Here is a 27,898-nt window from a genome sequence, read left to right on the forward strand (position 1 = left end):
GTTGGAATGGCAGAGCAGATGATGGGCCAAATGGCTTAACTCTGCTATTTTTATGGTGTTATGGTCTTATTACTATAATAATTAGAAAATAAAATATATAATTAGTAGCTTCTAAATCATCACTAGAATATTTAATATTTAATGCAAAAAAATCTAATTTGTATTTTTTAAATGCTTACCATTTTGTTCAAAATAATGAACATTTTTCCTTCCTAATTGCCCAATAACTGATAAGTGCTATGTCTGGAGAAGAGAATGATACATGCTTCCAGCAGCTGCTGCCTTTTCTGTTGACCGGTGACGTAAGATAGAAAAAGGTTATAATCTGCTTTACTAATGAGAGAGAAATCAAATTCTGACCCAGTTAACCATAAATAAGGGTTGCAAGAATACACGAGGGAATGGTCATAAATGTCTACTTGTAATTATGTTTAATTCACAGAAGATCAATCTCATCACATCTTTAACATCAATCCCCTTCAACAGATTTCCCTGATCCCAGATGCAAACAATGTTTTGTAAAAAATTTGTCTTGGAAACCACACTGACCTATAAAGTCCCCCAAAAGGGAAATATATGTGTTGTATAATCACTTTGACATTGTGCTATTGTGTGAGGGGTGCAGATGAGGCAAAATTTACATGTACAGAGAGATCATTTACTAACAGCACCCATACTCTGCCCCCGATTCACTCTCCACAAGTTCAGTGCTGACTCAGTGACAACACTCCCACCATTAAGTCAATGATTTTATTTATTTTTATTTTATTTAGAAAACAGCAGTAAATTAGCATTATATTGTTGTACATTTAATTACATGTGTATATGCACGTTATGTCAACTTATAGGTCTACAAAATGCTTTTTATTATCTGTTAATATTAATTCCCCTGTTATGCAGAAACATGCATTATCTAACTGTGTGTTAAATATAACGAATGAGGTAGCCTCTACTGCTTCCCTGGACAGAGAGTTCCACAGATTCACCAGTCTCTGGGAAAAGCAGTTTCTGCTCATCTCTATCCTAAATCTATTCCCCTGAATGTTGAGGCTATGCTCCTGGTTATAGTCTCGCTTACCCATGGAAACAAGATTCCTGCCTCTATCCTTTTCAGAATTTTGTATGTTTCTATGAGATTTCTCTCTTATTCTTCAAAGATCCCCTTTCATTCATCATCTCCTCGGTCTACCCAGTAGTTTCTTCCCATGACAGAGCTCAGAATAGATTGTCTCTTTCAAGAGTCTGCTGTCAGGCATGTGAATGACCTGGTCTGCACTATGGAGTCACCTGAGGGTAACTAGGATTCAACACAACCCTGGTGAAGCCAGATTTGGAGTATGTGTGCAGATCAGGTCACCTCCTACATGGAAGATATCAATAAGCTTGAAAGAGTTCAGAGAAAAATTTACAAGGATGTTGCCGGATTTTGCGTTATAAGGGAATGGTTGAATGTGCTAGGACATTGTTCCCTGGAGTGTAGGAGAATGAGGGTGATCTTATAAAGGTATACAAAATTATGAGGGGTATGGATAGGGTAAATCCGTGCAAGGTCTTTCTCCTCAAGGTGGGTGAGACTAAAACTGGAGGTCACAAGTTGAGGGTGAAAGGTGAAATATTTAAGGGGAATCTGAGGGGGAATTTCTTCCCTCAAGAGGGTGGTGTGATGCGGAACAGCTACAATGAGAAGTGATAGATGTGGGTTCAATTGTAACCCGTAAGAGAAGTTTGGATTGGTACATGGATGAAAGGGGTTTGGAGGGTTAAGATCCAGGTGCAGGTAGATGGGACAAGCAGAAGACCAGGTCAGCACAGACTAGATGGGTTGAAGGGCCTGTTTCAGTGCTTTAGTGGTCGATGACTATTATTAGCCTGAGAGAGGATGTTGACTTTGGCTTGATTATCTTTCCAGTGGATCTGAAGGATTTTGGGAGATATCTAAACGTACATTATCCAATTATGACCACATTCCTGTGCATGGATGCTTCTTCTGTACAAATAGCTACCCCTATACAAAATAGTAGATCACTACACTTTCGGATATTGTGAAAAGTAATACGTAAATGCAAGTGTTTTATTTAACTTGACAAGTAAATGAATTGGAATTTTAAAATGAGAAATAGTGGTACCTGCCTTTTGTGACTAGATCAGCACAGAAAGTATATTTTGTTCCACAATCCCCTTGCATTAACCCCTTCAAAAGAAGAACATGAAGAAGGGAAGGGGAAACGATTCTATAGGTTAATTTATAAAGGACGGTACTGTGTTGATCAATAACATAGAACCATAGCATGAGGCAGTGTAGATGGAGAGTATTCAGCTTATTGTGGAGATCATAAGTAAGCAAGCAAATCCATATGAAACCCCTTGAGTGGAGAAACAAATAACCAAATAGTTAAGATTTAATCTGAATTTGTATATCACAGAAATATTAGAAGAGAAGTGGGAAAGAGGAGGTCATCACTTTCCTGGCTATAGGTTGACTAATGAGTCTAACAGCCGAGGGTAAGAATGATCTCATATAGTGCCCTTCAGAGCAGTGCATTCGACTTAGTAATAGTAAACCATCACTTTTATGGACTCTACAGCTCATGTTCTCAATATTATTTATTATTTAATATTTATTTTTTATTTGCACAGTCTTCTTTTGCATATTGGTTGTTTGTCAGTCTTTGTGTAGAGTTTTTCATTGATTGTTTCGTATTGCTTTGTTGTACTGTGAATGCCTGCAAAAATGAATCTCAGGATAGTATATGGTAACGTATACATATTTTGATAATACATTTACTTTGAACTTTAGTATTAGTATCGTTAGTCCTTAACCTTCAGTTCTTATGGATATCCTGACTGCACCAGGGCTATTCAGGGCATAGCCAAGGCTCTGAGGGAGAGGCAGGAAACCATTGTTCCATCCTTGTGAAAGCCCAGCACTGCTTACATCCAAGGAGTAGATTCTTTTTATTTGCCCTCGCAGTCTCCCCCAGCATCTCCCTTCGCCCTCTAGTGGCCAAGTTTGGAAGCGCAAATTCTGTAATGGTCGCTGCCTCTAGTGGACCACAGATGTCGAGCAGGCATGTTAAGTAGTTTTTAAAAATATTGCTCGCCGACTTATTACGGGAGGTCACCAAGAGCTTAGTCAGACAGGTTTGGAGCAGGAGGAGGAAGTGGAAAAGCTTTGGGGGTGGAATTGATGAATTGTAGGGCCCAGACAACCGAATGACGGTCAGAGACCAGATGTGGAGGACTACAGGCATCTTGGAATGCCCTGGGACCAGAAAAGATTCCAGAGCTAGGGTGGAGAGAAGCTGGGGAATTTCAAAGAGCTTGTTTATAGAGGTGCACAAGATGATAAGAGATGATATTATTCCAGGGCGACATTTTTCCAGGGCAGAAATGGCTAATACAAAGGGGCATAGCTTTAAGGTGATTGGAGGAAAGTATAGTTGTGGATATCAGTAATAAGGTTTTTTTTGCCCAGAGAGTGGTGGATGTGTGGAATGCACTGACAGGGTGGTGGTAGAAACGGATACATTAGGGACATTTAAGAGATAGTCACACGGATGAAAGAAAAACAGAGGGTTATGGGACAGCAAAGAGTTAGATTGATCTTAGAGCAGGTTAATAGATTGTCACAACATTGTCGGCCAAAGCATCCGTACTGCGCTGTACTCTGTTGCCCAACCACGAAATCACGAATGTCATCAAGCGCGGGGGCGGTGGGAGGGGGATGCGGTGATCAAGAAGGGGATCTTGTGCAACGGAGTAATCTTGGTTGACCACAAAGCTACCACAAATACTACCGGTAAAAAGCTTTCTAACTCATTATTTGAATATGAAAACATATTAGAATTTTACATTTTGAGAGAAACTACAGTTCAGATTGATATTAAGAGTTTAAATTAAAATAAATTTAGTTGTACTGAACGTGGCATCGTCAGTGGAATCCTGCATTCATGTGCAGGTTGAAGTTGCAACGATCAGCTTCGCTCAGGGCTGGATTCTGACCGCGGGCTGAAGCCGAAACGCAGACCGTGCACAGGGAGAACTGGTTACTCCGCCGTGCACAGGCAGCGCAGCGCTGCTGGTCCTCCGTGAGCAAGGGCTAGCAGGCCAAAATGAAAGAGCTCAGCTCGAAACCCCGACTGGCTATTCCCGTCCATGAATTCTGAGTTTCCTCCAGCATCCTCTGTGTGTCTGCTAGCATTCTTTTGTGAAAGGGACGTCTTTGAAATGATATTCAATTTATCAGAGCCACAAAATCAGCTATTGGTAACATCACATTTTCCCACACCAAATTCCGTCTATTATTTAAACTTGCTCACTCATGTTGTCATGTTTTATTAGTTTGTTTGTTTATTTATTTATGTATTTAGAGATGCCGCACAGAACGGGCCCTTCTGACCCAAGAGCCACAGCGGCCAGCAACCCACCCATTTAACACTAGCCTAATCACAGGACAGTCTACGCTGACCAATTAATCTACCAACTGGTATGTCTTTGGACTGTGGGAGGAAACCAGAGCACCCGGAGGAAACCCATGCAGTCAAGGGGAGAACGTACAAACTCCTTACGACACCAGAATTGAACTCCGAACTCCAATGTGCAGAGCTGTAACGGCGTTGCGCTAACCACTACTTTACCGTAGTGGCCCATTTTCATTTCATTTATCATCACTAAATGGTTAGAAAATGCATGGTTGCACCATGTGTGTGAAGTGATGATTTTGCGTCCCAGTATCTTTACCTGTTTAAGGTGTGCTGAGCAATTGTTGTGTACAAGTGGTGTGGTGCGGTGCGTGGAAACCAAACTGCTCAGTTCGTCATTGCAGTAGGATGAAGCAATGATGCAGAGTCATGTTAGGCGTGGCTGTTGGCGGTGGCAGAGTAAACCTTTTCATGAATAAAACTGCCCCTGTGTTGTTGCGTCTCTTTAGGGGTTCAGACACAGTCCGCGACGCGGCCGGAGGACCTGCAGGATGCGGGTGTCCGACGACTCCAAACCTCTGGTGGAGATACCCGAGAGTGACCAGGAACATCTTGTAAGAAGAAGAAAGGTGAAAAGGAGCAGCAGGGTGCAGGCGGAGTTTTATCACTCTGTGCAGGGAACTCCAACGCGCAGAGCTGTGAGTATCGGACAGGGGCCCATTTGATACTCACGCATGCCTATATTGACGTTTGCAAATGCTTTAAAGTGCTGGAATGGACATGGGTTTGGCTGGAGGTATTTTATCAAAAGAGAAATTGGTGACGCCGTAATACCATAAAATTGGAAGGCATAGGAGCAGAATTAGGTTATTCAGGCCTTCGAGACCCCTCCGCCGTTCCATCACGGCTGATTTATTATCCCTCTCAACCCCATTCTCTTGCCTTTCTACCTGTAACTTTTGACACCTTCATTAATCAAGAAGCTATCAACCTCTATTTTAAATACAGCCAATGACTCGGCTGCCACAGCTATCTGTGGCGATAAATTGCACATATTCACCATCCTCTGGCTGAAGAATCCCCTCTATGTTTTAAAGGGCTGCCCTTCTGTTCTGCGGCCTTGTCTTCCACTCCTAGACTCCCCCACTATAGGAAATATATCTTTCCACATCCACTCTATCCAGGCCTTTCAATATTTGAAGGATTTCAATGAGATCCCTCCTCTCATTCTTCTGAACTCCAGGTGAATAAACTTATAGATAATATACTCCAGTCGCTCACTTCAGATATTTCTCCAAAACACAAAAACTGCCATGGCTCAAGCAAATATTTCATACACTTCACTGTTGAGATCTCAGGGTTTGAAATATTTGTTTGAGCCATTAGATACTCGTATTTTATTATTTCCCATTTCACTGGCGTATGAGGATATTAGCAATTATTTGTACCTACTGGTTCAATAATCCAAAGCTCTCGACAAACCCCAGTGGGAAAATAATCACAAGATGAAAGTTAAATAATTATCATATATTGAAGTGTGTATTATATTGCCTTAAAGGGAAAAATGTAGGATTACAGAGAATAGGAAAAGGAAGACTTTCAAAGAGCAACCGGCTTCTTTACCGTCTGTTCCTATTGCGTTATTATATAAGACACAAGATAACAGAACCAACCTCTCATGTGGCTTCTTGTATTTACACCTGTAATGCTATTACTTGGATTGGACAGAGACAAAGTTAATGATTCAGGGCTATGACATTTGCGGAAGACCCACGGAGCCATTGATTCTTTTCAAAAAGTTGTTTAATTGATTAGTCGATTGCTGACTAACCTCGCGAAGGTCAAAAGAAGATTCGACAGTCGAACTTGACACTGCTCTGTAGCACAAATTTGAAGCCCTACACGTGATCAATCTGTTGCGTGACAGATCTACCCAGCAGCAAGAATCGGCGGCTCAGACCAGAGTCTGCCCTCAAAACATGCCCAGGTGTAATGAATTATGAATTTAATAACAGAGTATCGTTTATTGTGCAGATTTAAAGGGTGGAATTTGACATTTTCCCACGCTCAAATTTACTAATTGATTTTGTGGTGTGAGAGAAATAAGTATTTGAATATTCAGACCTGCGGTGTAGGTGTACGGCCAGCAAGCGCGGGCATAACAGAAAAGGAAGCCTTTTAGAGTTAAAGCCAAGGGACACAGCATGCAGGAGGGTTATTCACTACGGTTCCGTCTGACCCTCCACTCCTGCCGTACTTTTCCACAGTTCCCGCTTCGAGTGGAAAAAGAGGTAGAATCCTTGTGTGTGAAGAAGGGGGCGTTTGTGTTACACACTCTCTCTCTCACACACACACATACACACACTCTCTCACACTCACACACACACACACACACACACACTCTCTCTCTCTCTCTCCCTCACACACACACACACGCGTACGCTCACACTGGCATGTGGAACAATGTGACGGAATGGCCTTTTTGGCGCTGTGACTCTGAGTGACAAAATTGAGTCCTGACCGATGATTCTGGCATGTTCCAATCCCGGTATTATGTAGGGGTGGAAGCAGAGTATCACAAAGCTATAGTAAAGCAACAAGACATTCAGCCTCTTGTGGAAACTATCCTGCTGTCTCACTCCTTTGCGCCATTTAACTATCTGAATATAGTCAGCTGCCACCCTCTTGCTTTTGTTTACAAAAATACGTTTACTATAAATTCAAACCATTACAATGCTACTATACTATACGTTACGAACACAAAACAGACAAATCTTGACACATTCTCGTCTTCATCTTCATTCCCACATTTATCCACCGTGGTGCCCAGCCGATTCTTGTTTTGGGGGAGGGAGTCGATTGGCCGCAGTTCTCGATTTCTCTCTGTGTGCATCCCCCTCCTTTGTGCATTGTTTTACCTCTCCGATGCGGCCAGTCTGGGACGCGAGTCATTGACTGTGACTGTCAGAGGCGTCACTCTCATTGCAGAGACTGACGCTCGGTCTCAGCCAATCCACGGGAAGCCGCGGGCTTTCGGCTGGGCGGGGAGCCGGGGTCGGCTGACCGACAAACACAAGTTGCTAAATTGGTGAATTGGGTGAGGAGGGCAAGGAAGACGTTAACAGATTTGCACGATGTTGCAGTAGGGCGGAGGGAAATCCTTAGACATTAATGCTGATGATGTGTGACCAATCCTTAGAATAAACAAAAGACATTGTTAGAATGAGAGAGGAAAAAACATCCCTGAAACGAGCTGGCGAGTCAGAGAATGATGCACTGAACCCAGCATAGCATTAACCGGAACTGCAGGCTCCGTGTACTGACTTGGCTTCTTTTGATGTCAACGCATCGTTAAGGTGCAGTGACTGATTTAAAAATCACTCACTTCCTTAGCGTTGCATACTCCAGGGAGGGATTGCAAGCCGACGTTCCGCTAAACATCAGGGGAGACTCACAACACGACTGCCTGGGCGTGGTATTTCTCCCCCACTCTCTGTCTTGGCAACAGAGAAAAAAACTCATTGTTGAAAAAATATCAGAAACCTTCAAGGAAAGAACAGTTCGTGTGGAATTGTTTTCTGAGCGCCATGGTAAGTCTACCTTAGCCCTGATGGGGGAGACAAATACAGATTTATTGCGAGCAAAAACGTACCCCCTCCCTCTTCGTTCATGGCGTTTAAGTATCTATCGGTGATAAGAAAGCGGTTACCGTGTATCTTGAAATCATGCCGTATCAAAAGTGAAAGTCTATTAATTGCAATGAGGCAGAGGTGAGAGGATTTAGTTCCAATTTTATTTTTGTGAATGTGTGTTTGTTTAAAACCGATCCTACTGTCCGTTTGCCAGCCAATAGTAGTGTGTGTTTCATTTGATCTTTTGTCTGCCTGCTTCCTCCCCTCCGCCACCCTCCATCCCACCCCCAACCCCTTCTCCCCTGCCTCCGTGTAGAGTGTCGCGAGCAGCTCTCGCCCCTGTTCCATGTCTTCTGCCGATTATTCGGACGAAGAGGATGATTTTGGCCAAAGATCAGGGACCGTCTCGCCAGCTCCCGGGGACACCCTGCCCTGGAACCTGCCGAAGCACGAGAGGTCCAAGAGAAAGATTCAAGGAGGGTCGGTGTTGGACCCCGCTGAAAGAGCCGTTCTCAGGATAGCCGGTGAGGGCTTTCTCCGTGACTGTAAATTAAAATCTGCACTGTACTACGAGGGCATTTACTACGGCACGTTAGAGATTGATTCTGCTATTTACATGATTTTAATTTAATTTCCTTCCGTTTGGCTTGAAGCCATAATTGAATTGCAACTGTGCATTAGTTCAGGAAGATTGCTAAGGAAAGCCGGCGGACAGTGCACCGTGTTTTTAGTTCCATGTATTTCTATTGCGATCACATACCCATCCCCTCCTTTATTTGATCTGTTTGATACTGAGTCGTCGGCCGATTTGAAATAACTAGGAGTGTTTTGTCGCCTTTATTGATACTTACACAGCAGAGCAGGTTGATTTGATGCCATCTACCACTATGCATTATAATACAATGGAATGCTGCTTTATATTAAACTAACGAGTGCCAAGACAGGTCGACTAATAAGTATCCTGTCACGAGATGCAATATATAATAATGTAATTTGAAAGCAGGCCAGGGGTTGACCTCCCACGTATTCCTCTCACCTTTCCCCTCGAGTAACCCAGACAGGCAAACCGGGTGAACCGACCCGCTGGGTTCCTCCAGCATTGTGCGTTTGTAGCCCGGGGTGAAATCAGGTGTGCATCCGATTGTTTACCCATCCAAACTCGCCCAGTTCCCACCAAGAATGTCACCGTCAATTATTATGGATATTAGGGGATTTCTTGCAATCTGCTCGCCGGATTCCCACTGATCTTATGCTTGCGAAGAAGTGGGGAGGGCAGAACCCGAATGGATTGAGTCCCCACCGCTTTCTCCGCATCGTCAGGTGCGGCGGGATCCTGCAGCTCACCGCAAGCAAGGCAGGGGAGTGTTCCCACGCCATCTTCTGCGGTTCTGTTTAACACATAAGAGATCGCTGCACTTTAACAGTGAGCGGCAGGGGTTCCCTGCCTATGGATGCAAAATCTCTTTGCTAACGCAGTGAGCGGAGGGGAGCATGGCGGTGGCTGGAGCCGTGGGGTGCGAAGGGGTCGCGGCTCCGCTCTCGGCCCAAGCGGGACCGGGAGAGACGTAGCCCTCGCCGGAGAATGGGGGGCAGGGCCGCCTCCCGCTATTGGTGCAGCCGGGCCGGAGGGTGGTGCTTGCAGAGCTGCTGTCAACCCCCGCCCCCCGGCTGCCGGCGCCGCCTGCTCGCAGCCGGAGTTACAGCTGGAGAGACGGGAGCTGCACCCCGGCCGCGCTCTGTCGCCCTCCGGCACCCATGGCAGGCTACACCCCAGGCTTCACACCTGCTGCCTATTACTACGCCGCTGAATTGGAGTATCTGCAGGCTTACGAGAACGTGTTGGAGCGGTATAAAGGTAAATCCTCTTTGACTGGCTTAAGCTAACGGTTCAGTGTCCCGTTATTTCCCAACCTAATGGCCCACCAGCCGGAGCAATCATGACAACACTGCAGTCCCGGCTCGCTTTTCAGGTGGACACAGAATTTGTTGCGTGTATGTGTTACATAAATATAAGTGAAAAGACTGAGATTTATTTCTGCCGGCCTTTGCTTTCTGATGCCCGTCTGAATTTTTTTAAAAATTTGATATTTTCCATACTGTAAGAGTCTATAAATAATATGAAACATCATTTAGTGCGGTGCGTCAGTTTGATCAGACACCCCTCCCCCTCCTCCTCCCCATCATCTGGGTCAGATTATTTGGAGAGATCTGCCATTGTCACTTGGCCCCTGATATGTCATACTTGAGGCCCTTATTGATGACAGTCAAACGGCCTTAACTGCCGCTGGGCTGTGCGACTGTAAGCAGGCACCTCAAACTGTTGCATTTGAGATTGTGCACTGGGAGAGAGCGGAACGGTTGTGCGAGCTGATGGCTCTGCTTAGTCATTGGATCAATTCTGAAATCATGGGGGGAGAATGACTCGACATCTTTTGTTCTTCACTGTAAAATTGACCTGACAGGCGGTTATGTACACGCGAGGCTGCTGTTTAGGGCGCTGGAAATGCAGAGGGGAATAGCTGAGGCGGCATTACTGCAACTGCGTTGGCAGGTTGATGGGAGGAATGTATAATAGAATCACGGATTAGTACAATATGGGAGGTCGTTCTGATGGTATGCCTTTTGCCAGATATTTGAAGGGTTATCCAGCTAGTTCAATTCCCTCGGCTCTTCAGCCCCGGGTGTGTAATTTTCTCAACTTCACAGCCTTTGTCCAATTCACTTTTGAAAGTTACTGTTGAGTTTTCCCTCCTTTATCCTTTCAGACAGTCTGTTCTGAATCAAAACATATCGCCGGGTTTATTAGTATATTTTCATACTTTCTCTGGCTCTTGATATATCTTTTTGCCGATGTATCTACGCTATATCTCTAAAGCTGAATAGGCATACTTAGGTAAGCCCATCACCCCTTCTGGGGCGCAGGCTGAGTCCTCTGTCCTGGGCAAGTCTTTCAAGTTGTTTCCAGGTGTAGCCCATCTTCTTGTGTCGAAAATCCTTCCTCTCCCAGGGATGAGATCTTTGGAGCTTCAGCTGTTATTTCTGTAGCTCTGGGTTTTTATGGGATGGGAAATGCTAGCCCTGAGCCCAACCGTCCTCCTTTCCGCAGCCAGGCTTGGGCGCATCCACAGCGGAGTTAAAGCTGAACAGAGCCTGTCTATAAGTACTGTAATGGAATCTTATCTGTTAGGAACGGTTGTTCTGTTGGCTTTAATTGACAAAGGACTATTGATTTACATCGGAGCAGTTATGCATAATCCATGACGTGATACAGAGGAAAAGGCACAATTCTTTTTTCTCACCACACCCTATCACTGAGTTTCTTGTCAGTCCACAGAAGGTTCTGTCCAATGCTTGATTTGACACTTTTACTATTGACAGGTTTCTGGCACCTTGACTAAGTTCTCAGCATTTACAAGTGTCGGTAGCAGTCATAATCAGGTTTATTATCTTTGGCATATGTCATGAAATGTGTTGTGGCAGCAGTGCATTAAAAATTATCATTAGTTACTAAAATAAATAAGTATTAGCGAGTAGCCAGTAGGGATATACTGTTTGCTTTTTGACTTGTGTTGTAAATGCACCTTATGCTACATAGCACTTTTCTGGAATATATTTTATTATTTGTTAATGGTAATATTCCTATGTGTTTGTGAGTTACATGTATATACCGTGTTGTGCACTTTGGTCTGGAGAAATGTTGATTTGTTTATAGTATACATGTATATAGTTGAATAACAATAAACCTGAACTTGAACTTAAATAATGCAAAAAGAGAGCAAAATAGAGTGTCTATTTAGAGATACAAGAATATGGAGAATAAAATCCAGAGATGCTGCTTGACCTGCTGAGTTCCTCAGTATTTTGTATGTGTTACTCTGGATTTCTGGCATCTGCAGAATCTCTTGTGAGTGAAATAGTGAGTAAGTGTCCATGGACCATTCAGAATCTGATGGTGAAGTGGAAGAAACTATTCCTAAGGCATTGAATGTGTGTCTTCAGGGTCCTTTATCTCCTCCCTGATGGTAGTAATCAGAAAGGGTGTGCCTTGGATGCCGAGGGTCCTTCATGATGGATGTCGCCTTGACACCTGCTGTGGATGAAACCCTTTGCTAATGACTTCACAGAAACTCTTCGCTGGAGGGGTCACTGTACAATAACTGGGGTTGATTTTCTCCTATTGTGTTCCTTTCATGGTCACTACAGTGGTCACCAATTCCACCAGAGTTGAGGTGGTATTCCTTTCTGGCACAGATCACCATTTGGGGCGACACAGTGGCATGGTGGCTAGTTAGTGCTATTACAGTGCCAGCGACCTGGGTTCACTTCTCTCCGCTGACTGCGAGGAGTCTGTACTTCGCCCCTTGTAGGTTTCCTCCAGGTGCTCTGGTTTCCTCCTACATTGCTAAAGTCCTATAGGCTAGTGGATTAATTGGTCACATGGTATACTTGAGTGGAATGGGCTTGTTGGCCCAGAAAATCCCGTTACTGTGCCGTATCTCTAAATAAAACTAAGTTGTCACCCCCAATTGAGCCTTTTCAGGAGTGTTTCATTAACAAAGAAACTGGTGACTGGCTCATTTAGTATTTGCTAAAGCTGGTGCTTTTTTTTCTTGATAGATAAACTGTTGAAAACTGCATTGTGTAGGAACAAAGGTCAGCGTTTTAGCTCTGAAAACTTCTGACATATCATAACTAATGTGTAATCTAACACTATATTTCCACCCTCCCCCAACCTTTGTACCATATCCCTTGAGGTCTTTGATTGCAAAAACCTGTCAAACTTGGAGTTTAGAGTAAACAATCCTCCTAGCATCGAGTGCCATTTGCAGAAAGGAAATTTTGAAACTACTTTGATCCTCTGGGTATGTCACATTTTTGACCCATCCCGAAACGTCTGGCTCTTAATTTTCAATCTTTCTGGTTTTGTTTCCTGGAGCAGTGAAATTGTTTTTTCTCCCTCTGCATTCATTCAACCAGACATCTTGGGGGAAAAAATCTAATCATTACTTAGTTTTCTGAATTCCAGGGAGAACTGAATCAGTTTGTATAATCGCTTCTACAATATAATGTATAATAATTGTGGTAATATTTTTCTAGGTGTTCGTATTATGTCTCTATAATAATAAGTCCAGGTATCATTCTGAAAAAACTGTGTTGCAATATTTTCAAGGTTAGTATATCCCTCCCCAATTGTGGTGGCACACACTTGTGAACCATTAATTTAATAGTTTGGTGTCTTACTGAGATGGGTTGAAGCTGTCACTTCCTGGTCTTTGACCAAGTATAAGTCACCTGTCTAAACAGCTCCTTCAGAAGCACAGTGAGAAATCTTTACCAGGTGTCTCAAGGCATTGCACAGGAGACAAAGGTAAAGATTAAACACAAGAGATTCTGCTCACTTAGGATGTTTGTTTCACTAGTTAAAGATGCCTTTCCCGCTCAGTGGCCACTTTATTAGGTACACCTGTACATATCAAATCAGCCAACTATGTGGCCGCAACTCAGTACATAAAAGCATACAGACATAGTCAAGAGGTTCAGTTGTTGTTCAGACCAAACATCAGAATGGGGAAGAAATGCATTCTAAGTGACTTTGACTGTGGAATGATTGTTGGTCCCAGACAGGGTGGTTTGAGAACGTCAGACTCTGCTGATCTCTGATTTTCACATACAACGGTCTCCAGAGTTTACAGGGAATGGTACAAAAAAAAAATTTAGTGAGTGGCAATTCTGTTAGGGAAAACACCTTGTTAATAAGAGACGCAAACACAAGGAAATCTGCAGATGCTGGAAATTCAAGCAACACACACAAAATGCTGGTGGAACGCGGCAGGCCAGGCAGCATCTACAGGAAGAGGTACAGTCAACTGTACTTCTTCCTATAGATGCTGCCCGGCCTGCTGCGTTCCACCAGCATTTTGTGTGTGTTGCTTGTTAATAAGAGAAATCAGAGAGAATGACCAGATTAGTTCAAGCTGAGAGGAACGCGACAGTAACTGGAATAACCATGTATCTAGTGAGCTGAGGAGCCTCTCTGAACTTGAGACATGTTGAATCTTGAAGTAGATGGGTTCCAACAGCAGACGACTAAGAACATGCACTCAGTGGCCAATTTATTAGGCACATGAGGTATTGAATAAAGTGGTCACCGAGTGTAAATGGTTATCGGAAGGTACCAGGATCACTGCCTTGATTGCTGAGAAATGGGCATGTTCACATTTCCATCCAAGTTTTAAACTGGATTAAGATGTAAATGATCAAAATTAGATTTGGTTTCAGCTGTTGCTCAGTGTAACTAACAGAGAGTCAGCTGTGGAAACAGCAGTTGCTGTGTTCTCAAAGGGTGGGGGGAAAAATTGTATGATGCATTAGAAGTGGAATCTTGGCTTTTTGTTTTGATGTACATGTATCTCAGCAATGAAGTCTGTGCTTGTGTCTTGTCCAGATGAGTTTCAAAATGTAGCTTCCCTCTTTACACTTAAGTGTGAATGCAACGTTGATTGATGAACTTGAAGTTCATGTTAGACCCTCACAGTTGATCTTCAGGTGTCCTGCTCAAAGTGCAAAGTTAACTTATTATCAAAGTGAGAATAGGAGGAGAAGATGGCAGCGCGATGCAGCTCGCAGCGGCCATCTTGCTGTTGGTGTCTGTTAACTGTCAAGTAGGGTGCCGTGCACAATCCTGATTTGATGGAGACAGACGTGAGAGCACGGAGGAACATCTGGTGAAACTTCTGAAATGCCTGCTTTGCTGTTGCTGCTACTGTGTGGTCCAGAATCTCCGGAGGGGAAGGTCCCGAGTCCTCGGCTTTGCTTGTTGCTCAGCAGCCGGGGCGGGGTTGAAGTGCTCGGCAGAGATGGTGCTTGGTGCTCAGTGTCGGAGGGGCTGGTCGGAGGCTCGAAGTTTTCGGACGGACGCAGAGTCCGCTGCGGTCGGGTGCTTCCAATGGTGCGGCATTGGCAAGTTTGCGGCACTCGGAGGCTCACGGCAGGGAGAATTTCTCCCTTCTCCCATCTGCATGAGATGATGAGGCTATCGGAACTTTGAGACTTTCTAACCATGCCCATGGTCTGCTCTTTATCAAGTTACAGTATTGCTTTTCACTGTTGTAGCTATATGTTATAATTATGTGGTTTTGTCAGTTTTAGTCTTGGTTTCTTGTGATATCTTTCTGGAGGAAAATTGTATCATTTTTTAATGCATGCATTTCTAAATGACAATAAACGAGGACTGAGTGTCCTCATAATCTAATCTAAATAAAGTATGTATATATCACCATATACTACTCAGATTGATTTTCTTGCAGGTATTCAAATAGGACAAAGAAATACAATAGAATGAATGAAAAATGATACACGAAGACTGACAAGCAACCAATGTGCAAAAGAAATCAAACTTTGCAAATACAAAAAAAGGATAAACAAGCAAGAACAACTTACTTAATAGACATAGCCATTGCAAGTACACGTAACATATAGAAATCAATAAGTGAAAAACACCAGAAATTTGCTGAGATTCCCAAGTGATGAGTTGCCTCTTGGGTGCCGGGGTCAGGGACATCTCAGGTCGAGTCCTCAGCATTCTTAAGTGGGAGAGTGAACAGCCAGAGGTTGTGGTCCGTGTAGGTACCAATGACATAGGTAGGAAGAGTGACGAGGTTCTGCAAAGTGAGTTCAGGGAGTTGGGTGCTAAATTAAAGGACAGGATCTCTCAGGGCTGTGATCTCAGGATTGCTACCCATGCCACGTGTTAGGCCAGAAATTGGCAGATCATACGGTTTAACACATAGCTATGGATGGTGTAGGAGGAAGATTGTCAGATTTTTGGATCACGGGGCTCTCTTCCAGGGAAGGTGGGACCTGTACAGAAGGGACAGTTTGCCCCTGAACTGGAGGGGGACTAATACCCTAGTGGGAAGGTTTGCTAGTGCTGTATGGGGGATAGGGGGTTTAAACTGGAGTTGTGGGGGAGGGGGTTTAAACTAGAGTTGCTGGGGAATGGGAGCCAGATGGTGGAGAGAGTTGTTGGTAACACCTCAGACAAAGTCAGGAATCAGAAGGTTGAGTATGGTGTGACTAATGTTCTGGGCTGCATATATTTCAATGCAAGAAGTATTGTAGGAAAGGCAGGTAAGCCACAGGCATGGATCGACACCTGGAATTATGATGATGTAGCCATTAGTGAGGCTTGGTTGTAGGAGGGGCAGGACTGGCAGCTCAATATTCCAGGATTCCATTGTTTTAGACAAGACAGAGTGGATTAAAGGGAGGGGGTGGTGATACTAGTTAGGGAAAACATCATGGCGGTTCTCAGTCAGGACCGACTGGAGAACTCATCTAGTGAGGCTATATGGGAGAAACTGGAGAATAAGAAAGGTGTGACCACATTAATGGGGCTATATTATGGACCATCTAACAGCCTGCGGGATTTAGAGGAACAAGTTTGTAGAGGATCGCAGACTGTTGCAAGAAACATAAGGATGTTATAGCAGGTTGTTATAAATTTCCACATATTGACTGGGTCTCTCATACTGTAAAAGGACTAAATGGGATAGAGTTTGTCAAATGTGTTCAGGGAAGTTTCCTTCATCAGTAGGTAGAAGTCCCAACGAGTGTGTGATATTGGATCTTCCATTAGGGAATGAGACAGGGCGGGTGACAGAAGTTTGTGCAGAGGAACACTGCATCTAGTGATTGTAATGCCATTAGTTTCAAAGTAAATATGGAAACGTCTGTTCCGTGGGCTGAGATTCTAAATTGGAGAAAGGTCAATTTTGATGATGTCAGAAAAGATCTGGCAAGTGAGGATTGGGACAGGCTGTTTTCTGGCAAAGGTGTACTTGGTAAGTGGGAGGCCTTCAAAGGTGAAATTTTGAGAGTACAAAGCTTGTGTGTGCCTGTCAGAATAGAATGTAAAGATAACAGGTTTAGGGAATCTTGGTTTTCAAGAGATATTGAGGCCCTGGTTGAGAAAAAGCAGGAGGTGCATAGCAGGTATAGGCAGGTAGGAACAAATGAGGTACTTGAGGAGTATAAGAAATGCAACTTAAGAAAGAAATCAGGAGGGCTAAAAGAAGGCATAAGGTTGTGATAGCAGACATGGTAAAGGAAAATCCTAAGGGATTCTACAGATATGGTAAGAGTAAAATGATTGCAAGGGACAAAATTGGTCCTCTGAAAGATCAGAATGGTGATCCATGTGTGGAGCCAGAAGAGATAGGGGAGATCTTAAATATTTTTTTGTGTTTACTTGAGAGATGGACAGCGAGTCTATAGAAGTGAGAAAAAGCAGCAGTGAGGCCTTGGATCCTATACAGAGTACAGAGGAGGACGTGTTTGCTGTCCTGAGGCAAATTAGATAAGATACTGGAGGGCATTTAATGTTCTTCCGCCGTTTAGGAAAGGCTGTAAAAATAAACCAGAAAATTATAGGTTTGTGAGCCTGAAATGAGTAGTTGGAAAATTATTGGAAGGTATTCTAAGGGACTGGATATATGAGTATTAGGATAGACATGGACTGATTAGGGATAGTCAGCATGGCTTTGTGTGTGTTAAGTCATGTCTAACCAATCTTACAGAGTTTTGAGGAAGTTATCAGGAAAGTTGATGGTCACTGTATGGACTTTAGTAAAGCATACGACACGATTCCGCATGGGAGGTTAGCCATGAAGGTTCTGTCGCTTGGCATTCAAGATGATGTGGTAAATTGCATTAGACATTGGCTTTGTCGGAGAAGCCAGAGAATGGATGCTTGCCTCTTTGGGGGCCTGTAACTAGTGGATTGGTGCTGGGTTCATTGTTGTTTGTCATCTATATCAATGATCTGTAAGATAATGTGGCTAACTGGATCAGCAGATTTGTAGATGACACCAAGATTGGAGGTGTAGTGGACAGCGAGGAAGACTATCAGAGCTTGCAGTGGTATCTGGACCGGCTGGATAAATGGACTGAAAAATGGCAGATGGTTTTAACACACCCAAGTGTGAGGTAGGACCAAGCAAGGTTGGTCTTGCACAGTTAGCAGGTGGGCACTGAGGAGTGTGGTAGAAGAAATGGATCTGGGAATACAGGTCCATAATTAATTGAAAGTGGTGTCACAGGTAGATAGGGCTGCAAAAAAAGCTTTTGGCTCATTGGCCTTCATAGATCAAAGTATCGAATACAGAAGATGGGATGTTACATTGAGGCTGCAGAAGATGCTAGTGAGGCCTAATTTCGAGTATTGTATGTGGTTTTGGTCACCTACCTACAGGAGAGATATAAATAAGGTTGAAAGAGTGCAGAGAAAATTTACATGGATGTTGCCAGAACTGGAGGACCTGAGTTATAAAGAAAGATTGAATAGGTTAGGACTTTTTTACTTGAAACCAAGAAGATTGAGGAGAGATTTGATGGAGGTATACAAAATTATGATGGAGGATAAATTAGTGTAAATGCAAGCAGGCTTTTTCCACTAAATCTGGGTGGGACTACAACAAGATGTCATGGGCTAAGGGTGAACGGTGAAAATTTTAAGGGGAACATGAGGGGAAGTTTTTTCATTCAGTGGGTTGTGAGGGTGTGGAACGAACTGACCATGCAAGTAGTGCATGCGAGCTAGATTTCAATGTTTAAGAGAAGTTTGGATATGTACATAGATGTTAGGGGTATGGGGGACTATGGTCTGGGTATAGGTTGATGGGTCTACACAGTTTAAATGGCTTGGCATGGACTAGATGGGCCGAAGGGCCTGTTTCTGTGCTGTACTTTTCTATGACTCTAATTAAGAGAGGAAATTAAAAGGCTATGGAATACGAACAGGGTATACATTGTCCCAATAGTAATACCTACAACTGACATCATCCCCAAATCACTACACAATGGCATTATACAATTAGGCCTGAACAACAATATTTATGTACATCTTCAGAAAGACACAATACTAAACACCATGAGAAGAGTCCAAAAGTTCTTAGCAATTGAGAAATAAATGTGCTTGGCTATGCTCATACCTCTGGTTTTACTAGCTTGAGCTGAGAAAAAAAATATAATAATAGCAAATAAATAAACAATAATTATCGATAATATGAGATGAAGAGTCCTTGAAAGTGATTTGATAGGTTGTGGAATGAGTTCAGTGTTGACGTGGGTGAAGTTATCCACACATTGGTTCAGGACCCTGATGATTGAAGGGTAATAATTGTTCCTGGACCTGGTGCTGTGGGACCTAAGGCTTCAGTACTTGCTTGCTGATGGCAGCAGTGAGAAGAGAGCATGGGGGTCCTTGAAGATAGATGCTGCTTTCTTGTGCCTTGCTGTCAACTGCTGTCTTGTTATTAAAAGGAAATTTCTTGGGTAATATGGAATAGAACACAAAGAGACTGTGATTTCCAACCCACCCACCCCTGTGCTGATTATGCATGCTGAAGCAACATTGGTCATCAACATGCTGAATATCAGTTCCCGCAGCCTTACTTCGATGTTTGTTCTTCGTTAATATGTTTTCTAGGAATTCATAGACAATCGGGTATTTTGTTCCAGGCAGCAGTTTTTAACTGTTAAAATATCATTATAATTTCTAAGCAGTTTGTTTCCCTGATATATATTTACAGCAAACAAAATATTTTGATATGAAAATCAGGTTGTTTAATTTACTAATTTTGTAAAATGGCTTTTTAATCTTTAATCTCCAGTGTGAGGAATCGAGAATGCGATCTGTAAAATTGTAAAGTAGGTGCTTTAAACGTTTTCCATGTTTGTAGACTTTACAGGACTTTGGTATATCCGTTGAAGGCTGGGAGGATATAAAAATGGTTGTTAATTTATTGCAATCTTCATGTTCTGCATTATGATGCAAATATTATTTTTGTGAAATTTCAAATGGTTCACAATGTTGGATGGACCTTCACTGGATTATCTACCATCCATTCCAAGTAATTTCAGAGATAATTTTATTTTAGAGATGCCTTCAGGCCCCACAAGCTGCACTGTCCAATTACACCCACATGAACTGTTAACCTACTAAACCTTTGGAATGTGGAAGGAAAAGGGAGTACCCGAAGATCATGGGAACATGTAGACTCCTTACAGACAGCGCTGGCAGCTGAACCTGGGTCCCTCGAGCTGTAATAGCTTTGGAATATCTGCTGCGCCATCGAGGGCTTGAAATTTTCAATTTTTACTTTTATTAAAGCACTCTGAGTGAAAAACAAATGAAAATGTAAATTTTGCAAGATTGAGATTTATCTCCAGTATGAGTCTTTTATCATTGGAAGGAAGGGACAGACTGTTTCTTTTTAAATTGACCTTTGAGGGTATTAATTTTGCCTTTAATTGATAAAAAGCCAAAAAAAAAATCACACTTTACTTGGTATATGTATGGCTGGTAACAATGTGTTACTGTAGTTTCATTAAGAGGCAATAATTACCTCACTTGCATCATTTCCAGGTTGTGGAAGATTCACAGAGTAATTGGCTCTTGATTGCTAAAATGATTTGTGATTTGGAACATTCGTATTGCTAAAAAAGTAACCTCTTTCCATCTCTTCTGGCTGGTTGCCTAATCTGTACTTCACATTCTGACATTTGGAGTGAGTGCTGGTTTGTCTGGCCATTGCTACCACTGAATTTTGTTTCCCCCTTATCCACCATGCAAGTTTTATATTTTGTTTTTCCACTGGCAGTCTGGAGAGCTACTGTTCGATGATTCTCTTTAGCTGGCTGCTACGAAGTGCTTGTGAAATGTCAGGAATGGACGGCCAGCTTTATACAGAGCTGTGGTGCTCTGTCGTAGTTGTGTTGGAATGCTCAAGCTGTGATGTACTTTCGTTGGACTTCGGCCCACATACTTCTGATAGGATTATGTTTCAGGCATTGCCACTTTCAGTTAATTCTGCGGGCAAGTTAAACCTTTTAAAATACAAAACACAGGAGATTCTGCAAATGCTGGAAATCTAGAGCAACACACAAAATGCTGGAGGAAATCAGTAAGTCAGTCAGCATCAATGGAAATGAATAAACAGCCGACGTTTTGGGTCGAGGCCCTTCGTCAGGACTGGAAAGGAAGAGTGAAGAAGCCAGAATAAGAAGGTGGGGAGAGGGGAAGGAGTACAAACTAGAAGGTGATAGGTGAAGCCAGATGGCTGGGGGAGGGGTGATGAAGAATGGGACACGGAGGGGGTAGACGGAAAAGGCAAAGGGCTGCAGAAGAAGGAATCTGATAGAAGAGGAGAGAGGAGTATGGGAGAAAAGGAAGGAGGAGGGAGACCAGATGGGGAACAGAAGAAAAAGGAAAGGGGAGAGAAAAGAAATACTGGAAGGAGAAATCAATGTTCATGCCATCAGATTGGAGGCTTCCTAGACAGAATATGAGGCATTGCTCCTCCGTCCTGAGGGTGGCAGAAGAGGAGGCCATGGACCTACATGTCTGAGCGGGAACAGAGATAGGAATTAGAGGATCGCCACCAGGAAAGTCCTCTTATTGTGGATGGAGCAGAGGCACTTGAGGAAGCGACTTCTTAAAAACTTACTTTTTTGCATCCAGTCTCTTCCTCCACCTCATCTGGCAGTGAAACTCTTATCCATGCTTTGATCACCTTTCCATAGACCCTCTCATCATGCATTTGTTGGGGCTTTTCAATCCCAGTAAACCTGGGAACCAGGATGATAGAGCTGAGGATGAGCCAGCAGGTTTACAAGTAAATGCTGTAATATGTAATATGAATTGAATGTAAGGCAGGACATGCCAGTAATTGGGTACAAGTGCAGACAGAGCAGAGTTATATTGTACCTCAGAGGCAAAATTCATAAGGGTGAAGAATGCAGGACTGGATGTCCGGTATTTAAATACATATAGCATTTGGAATAAGGTGGATGAACTCATGGCACAGTTAGAAATTGGTCAGTATGACACTGTGGGCATCACTGAGTCATGGCTGAAAGAAAGCCATAGTGGGAGTTTAACATCAAAGGAAATACTTTGTATTGAAAGAACAGGCAGGAAGGCATAGACGGTGGTGTGGCTCTGTTGGTAAGAGATGGAATTACATCTTTAGAAAGAGGTGACATAGGGTCAGAGAATGTTGAATCTTTGTGAGTGGAGTTAAGAAACTGCAAGAGTAAAAAAACCATCCAGTTTAAACCCCCTATTCCCCATACATAGGCCTCCAAATAATAGCCAAGACGTGGGGTTGAAATTGCAAAGGGAGCTGGAAACGGCATGTAATAAGGGTAATGTCACAATTGTAATGGGGGAACTTCAAATGCAAGGGGTTTGGGAAAATCAAGTTGCTGTCAGATCGCAAGAGAGGGAATTTGTTGAATGCCTACAAGATGGGTTTTTAGAGCAGCTTGTGCTCTAGCCTACTCGGGGAAAGGCTATCTTAGATTGGGCATTATGTAATAATATAGATCTTATTAGGGAGCTTAATGTAATGGAACTCTTAGGAGGCAGCAATCATAATACGATTAAGTTCATACTTGAATTTGAAAGGGAGAAGCATAACTCACATGTATCAGTATCACGATGGAATTAAGGGAATTACAGAGGCATGAGAGAGGAGCTTGCCCAGGTGGATTGGAGGAGGATACTGGAGGGGATGACGGTAGAACAAAAGTGGCTGAAGTTTCTGGGAATAGTTCACAAGGCGTAGGATAGATTTGTCCCAAAGAAGAAGAAATTCTCAAATGGCAGGACACACAACTATGGCTGACAAGGAAAGTTAAGGACTGCATGAAAGCCAGGAAAAGGGCATATAAGGTAGCAAAAGTGAGTGGGAAGTTGGATGATTCAGAAGTTTTAAAAATCCGAAAAAAGGCAACTAAAAAAGCTATAAGAAGGGAAAAGATGAAATAATGAGGGCAAACTAACTGATAATATGGAGCAGGATACTAAAAGTATTTTTAATTGTGTAAAGAATGAAAGGGAGGTGAGAGTTAATATTGGACCACGGGCAAATGATGTTGGTGAGGTAGTAATGGGGGAGAAAGAAATGGCAGAAGAACTTAATAAGTACTTTGCCTCTATCTTTACTGTGGAAGACACTAGCTGTATGCCATAGGTCCGTGAGTGTCAGGAAGCAGGAGTGAGTGCCATTGCTATTACAAAGAAAAAAGTGCTAGGTAAACTGGAAGGTCTTAAGGTGGATAAGTCACCTGGACCAGTTGGACTACTTCCCAGAGCCCTGAGAGAGGTTGCTGAGGAGATAACAGATGCATTGGTCATGATCTTACAGGAACACTTGATTCTAGAATGGTTCTGGAGGACTGGAAGATTGCAAATGTCACTCCACTCTTTAAGAAGGGAGGAAGACAAAAGAGAGGAAATTATCGGCCAGTTCGCCTAACCTCAATGGTTGGGAAAGTGTTGGAGTCTATTATTAAAGATGAGGTTTTGAGGTACTTGGAGACTAATGATAAAATAAGTGAAAGTCAGCATGGTTTCTGTAAAGGGAAATCTAGCTTGACTAATCTGTTAGAGTTCTTCGAGGAAGTAACAAGCAGGGTGGACAGAGGAAAGGCAGTGGATGTCATTTACTTGGATTTTCAGAAGTCGTTTGTTAAGGTGCCTCACATAAGACTGCTGACAAGATAAAATCCTATGGTGTTACAGGAGATATATTGGCACGGATAGCAGAATGGCTGACAGGCAGGAGGCAGCGAGTGGGGATAAAGAGGGCCTTTTCTGGTTGGCTGCCGGTGACTAGTAGTGTTCCTTGGGGGTCAGTATTGGGACTGCTACTTTTCACATTGTCAATGATTTAGATAGTGGAATTGATGACTTTGTAGCAAAGTTTGCAGATGTTACGAAGCTAGGTGGAGGGGTAGGTAATGCTGAGGAAGCAATGCGATTACGGCAGGATTTAGACAAATTGGAAGAATGGACAAAAAGTGGCAGATGGAATATAGTGTAGGGAAATGTATGATAATGCATTCTGGTAAAAGGAACAATAGTGCAGACTATTATCTAACTGGGAAGAAGGTTCAAACATTAGAGGTGTAGAGGGACTTAGGAGTCCTTGTGTAAGACTCCCAGAAGGTTAATTCACAGGTTGACTTTGTGGTAAAGAAGGCAAATGCAATGTTGGCATTTATTTCAAGGGGAATAGAATATAATAACAAGGAGAAAATGCTGAGCCTTTATAAGACACTAGTCAGGCTGCACTTGGAGTATTGTCAACAATTTTGGGCCCCTTATATCAGAAAGGTTGTGTTGTCATTGGAGAGAGTTCAGAGGAGGTTCGCGAGGATGATTATGGGAATGAAGGGGTTAACATATGAGGAGCATTTGGCAGCTTTGGGCCTGTACTCACTGGAATTTAGAAGAATGCGTGAGAATCTCATTGAAACCTACTGAATGTTGAAAGGACTAGCTAAGCTGGATGTGGAGAGGATGCTTCCTCTGGTGGGGGTATCCAGAACTAGAGGGCACAGCCTTAAAATTTAGAACAGAAGTAAGGAGTAATTTTTTTTTATCCAAAGATTGGTGAATCTGTGGAATGCTGTGCCACAGACTGGGGTAGATATATTTAAAGCAGAAGTTCATAGATTCCTGATTGGTCAGGGCATCAAGGGATATGGTGAGAGAGCAGGTGTATGGGGTTGAATGGGATCCAGGATCAGCCGTGATGAAATGGTGGAGTGGACTCGATGGGTGGAATAGCCTAATTCTGCTCCTATGTCTTATGGTTTTATCCAAAGTTCTTCTGTCTGTCTCTTAATATGAGTTTGCCCATGATGTCTGTACTTACCTGTCAACAGCAGATGTGGAAACACCACAATTTAAAAATCTTTAACATCGTTCAGCTCCTTCTTTATTCCAATCTATTGCAAAGATGCAGTTCAAATTCTCACATATCACACAGCCCCTGATTTTCATCGCTATGCCATTGGCCATCATGACTTCTCCTACCTTCGCTGTGACCTCTTCTCCCTCTATCTACCTCTCCTCTTTTGTAGCTACGGAATAGAAAAGAACAAAGAAGCCTACAGAAAGTAGTGGATACAGCCCAGTCCATCACAGGAGAAGCCTTTCCCACCATTGAGCACATCTACAAGGAACACTGCCACAAGAAAGCAGCATCTATCGTCAAGGGCCCCCACCATCCAGGCCCTGCTTTCCTCTCACTGCTCTCATTATGGAGAAGCCTTGGGTGCTGCACCTCTAGGTTCAGGAACGGATATTACTCTTCAACCATCAGGCTCCTGTCCTGAACCAGTGTGGATAACATCATTCCCCTCAACACTGGACTGATTCCGCAACCTATGCACTCACTTTCAAGGACTCTACAACTCATGTTCTCAGTATTATTTATCTATCTCTCTCTGTCTCTGTCAATCCATTAATTAATTTATTTTTTTTTATTTGCACAGTTTCTCTTATTTTGCTCTTTAATTGTCTGTTGTGCTACTTTGTTCTGTGGATTCCTGCAAGAAACTGAATCTCAGGGTAGCTTGTGGTGACTTATACATACTTCGATAACAATTTACTTTGATAAGTTTGAACTTTGTATCAGGTGGCATTTGCTCAGGCATTGTGACTTTAAAAGCCTTCAAGTCAACTTGGTTGAAGCTAAGTTTGAAAAAATTAACATGCAATAAATATAATCATCCTTCCATTTGTTGCTCTGTTTTAAATAAATGTTGGGCGAAAGTTAGATCCAACACTGAACTGTGCAATTGATGCATAATGCAACAAATTTTTGTGCTGTTCATTACTTTGTCTTCAAAATGAGGAGCGTTAAATCAATTTTTATTCCTTTTTCTGAATTGGTTCAAAGTTTGAAGCAAATTTATTAGCAAACTATGTACTCTACCTGACACCATATACTGCCCTGAAATTCAAGTTTCATGTGGGCATTCACAGTAGATGAAAAGAAATACAATAGAATCAATGAAAAGATGGACAAACAACAAATGTGCAAAAGACAACAAACTGTGCAAATATGGAAAAGCAATAGTGATAATAAATAAATAAATATCGAGAATATGAGATGAAGAATTCTTGAAGGTGAGTCCATAGGTTGTGGAATCAGTTCAGTGTTGAGGTGAGTGAAGTTATCTACACTAATTCGGAAGCCTGATGATTGAAGGGTAATAACTGTTCCTGAGCCTGGTGATGTGAGAGCCAAGGTTCCTGTACCTCCTTCCTGATGGCAACAGCAAGAAGAGAGCATGGTCTGCATCATGGGGGAGTTCGTGCTACTAAGTAGATTTTGTCATAGGAACACAACTACAATGCATCAATAGCTTTCCAAATGTCAACTATGAATTCATTTTTTTGCGGGGGCTTCACTGAAACTTTTCAGCAACTGGATTGAATAATGAGTTCCATTTAGAGGCACCTTCCTATGGATTTCCGCCCCCCCACCACCCCCACGTCACAACTGAAGTAAAAAAACTGCCTCAGTGAACTGCGATGAATGCCATAATTGCATGGGGCCCTGCTGGGAAGCAAGGGTCAGACTGGAGAATAACAAATTCATCTGTTCAGCAGACTCATATTAATGATACAAATCTCAAATTGCAAATCACTCTTCCTTGCCCTCGTTTCCACCCGTGATGCCAGCTGTGGGTGCAGGGGACCCTACTCACCTCTGAAGTTAGAAGATCATGTTTCCAGTCTCAGTCCCCACCATCTTCACACAAAATCTAGGCTGATGCCTCAATGTATTAGTGTCTTTAAGAGGAGATGTTAAACCAAGCCCTGGGGTGGAAGTAAAAGATTATTCATTAGACCATAAGTCATAGGAGCAGAATTAGGCCATTGAGTCTGCTCCACCATTCCATCATCACTGAATTATTATCCTCTCAACCCCACTCTCCTGCCTTCTCCCCGTAACCTTTGTCACCCTTACTGATCAAGAACCTATCAACCTCTGTTTTAGATATACCCAATGACGTGACCTCCGTAGCTGTCTGTGGCAATGAATTCCACAGATTCACCACCCTCTGGCTAAAGAACTTCCTCCTCATCTCTGGTCTAAAGGGATGTCCTTCTATTCTATGGCTGTGCCCTCTGGTCCTAGACTGCCCCACTACTGGAAACATCTTCTCCACATCTGCTCGATCTAAGCCTTTCAATATTCGATAGGTTTCAATGATATCCAATCCTCCTCCTTCTAAGTTGCAGCAAGACCAGGCATGGAGCCACCAAAAGCTCCTCTTATGTTAACCCCTTCAATCCTGGATCATTCTCGTGAACCTCCTGGGCCCTCTCCAGTGTCAGCACTTCCTTTCTTAGGTAAGGGCCCCAAAACTGCTTCAGAGGGAGAACATGGCATTCAGATGGGTGCTTGTGCAATAATTGTCCAACAAGTAATACTGCGCTAAGGGGATGATTTGACTATGACTAGTTTGCTGTGCAACAACAGATGATTGAGCAAGCAAGATCCCACAGACATCTGTGACTAAGTGATCCCCTTGGTATAATATACACCAGATGTACTGCACACAATGAGAAATACTTGGGTGGCATGGTCGTAGTTGTAGTATGATCACTTGAGTCGAGTACATTCTCTAGAGGGGTTACCTATTGGTGGGCCCCCAGGTGGCTGTGGAGGCTGATCAAGGATCCACATAACCAGGGTGTTAGGGTGCATTCCTTTAATGGAGAATACCTGTGCGTGACTTTATTTAACATGGGGAGGCTGATCCGCAGGCAGCCACCACACAGTGCTCAATAGATCAGGGTCATGGTCCAGTGGCAGAGAATGCAAGATGACCGTGGATCCTTCACAGCTGTTGCCTTTCTCCACCTTCACTGCCTTTGTGATGTATCCACTGTTGAATTTTGTTTGGACTGCTCTTTGTCTGGAACCTCTCCCTTGGTCTTAGTGCCATGGGTGACTCTACCAGGAGGTGGCTAAA

At 43.0% G+C, this 27,898-nt stretch overlaps 1 protein-coding gene across 11 annotated transcripts in view; it reads left to right on the top strand.

Moving 5' to 3' along the window:
* The first annotated feature begins 7,944 nt into the window (after positions 1–7,944).
* dst (dystonin) overlaps positions 7,945–27,898 on the top strand; it is a 603,331-nt gene continuing 583,377 nt past the window's right edge. For 6 of the 11 annotated variants that reach the window (XM_072250690.1, XM_072250693.1, XM_072250708.1 and 3 more), the window contains exon 1: positions 9,762–9,908. In XM_072250690.1, the coding sequence (XP_072106791.1) occupies positions 9,809–9,908 (100 nt within the window). In that variant the 5' untranslated portion in view covers positions 9,762–9,808. Of the gene's footprint in view, positions 8,012–8,369; positions 8,578–9,761; positions 9,909–27,898 lie in introns of those variants that run through there. The other 5 variants (XM_072250685.1, XM_072250715.1, XM_072250746.1 and 2 more) reach the window with 1 other exon arrangement.

The sequence above is a fragment of the Mobula birostris genome, chromosome 2, assembly GCF_030028105.1.
Source record: "Mobula birostris isolate sMobBir1 chromosome 2, sMobBir1.hap1, whole genome shotgun sequence".
In the NCBI taxonomy this organism is placed as follows: domain Eukaryota; kingdom Metazoa; phylum Chordata; class Chondrichthyes; order Myliobatiformes; family Myliobatidae; genus Mobula; species Mobula birostris.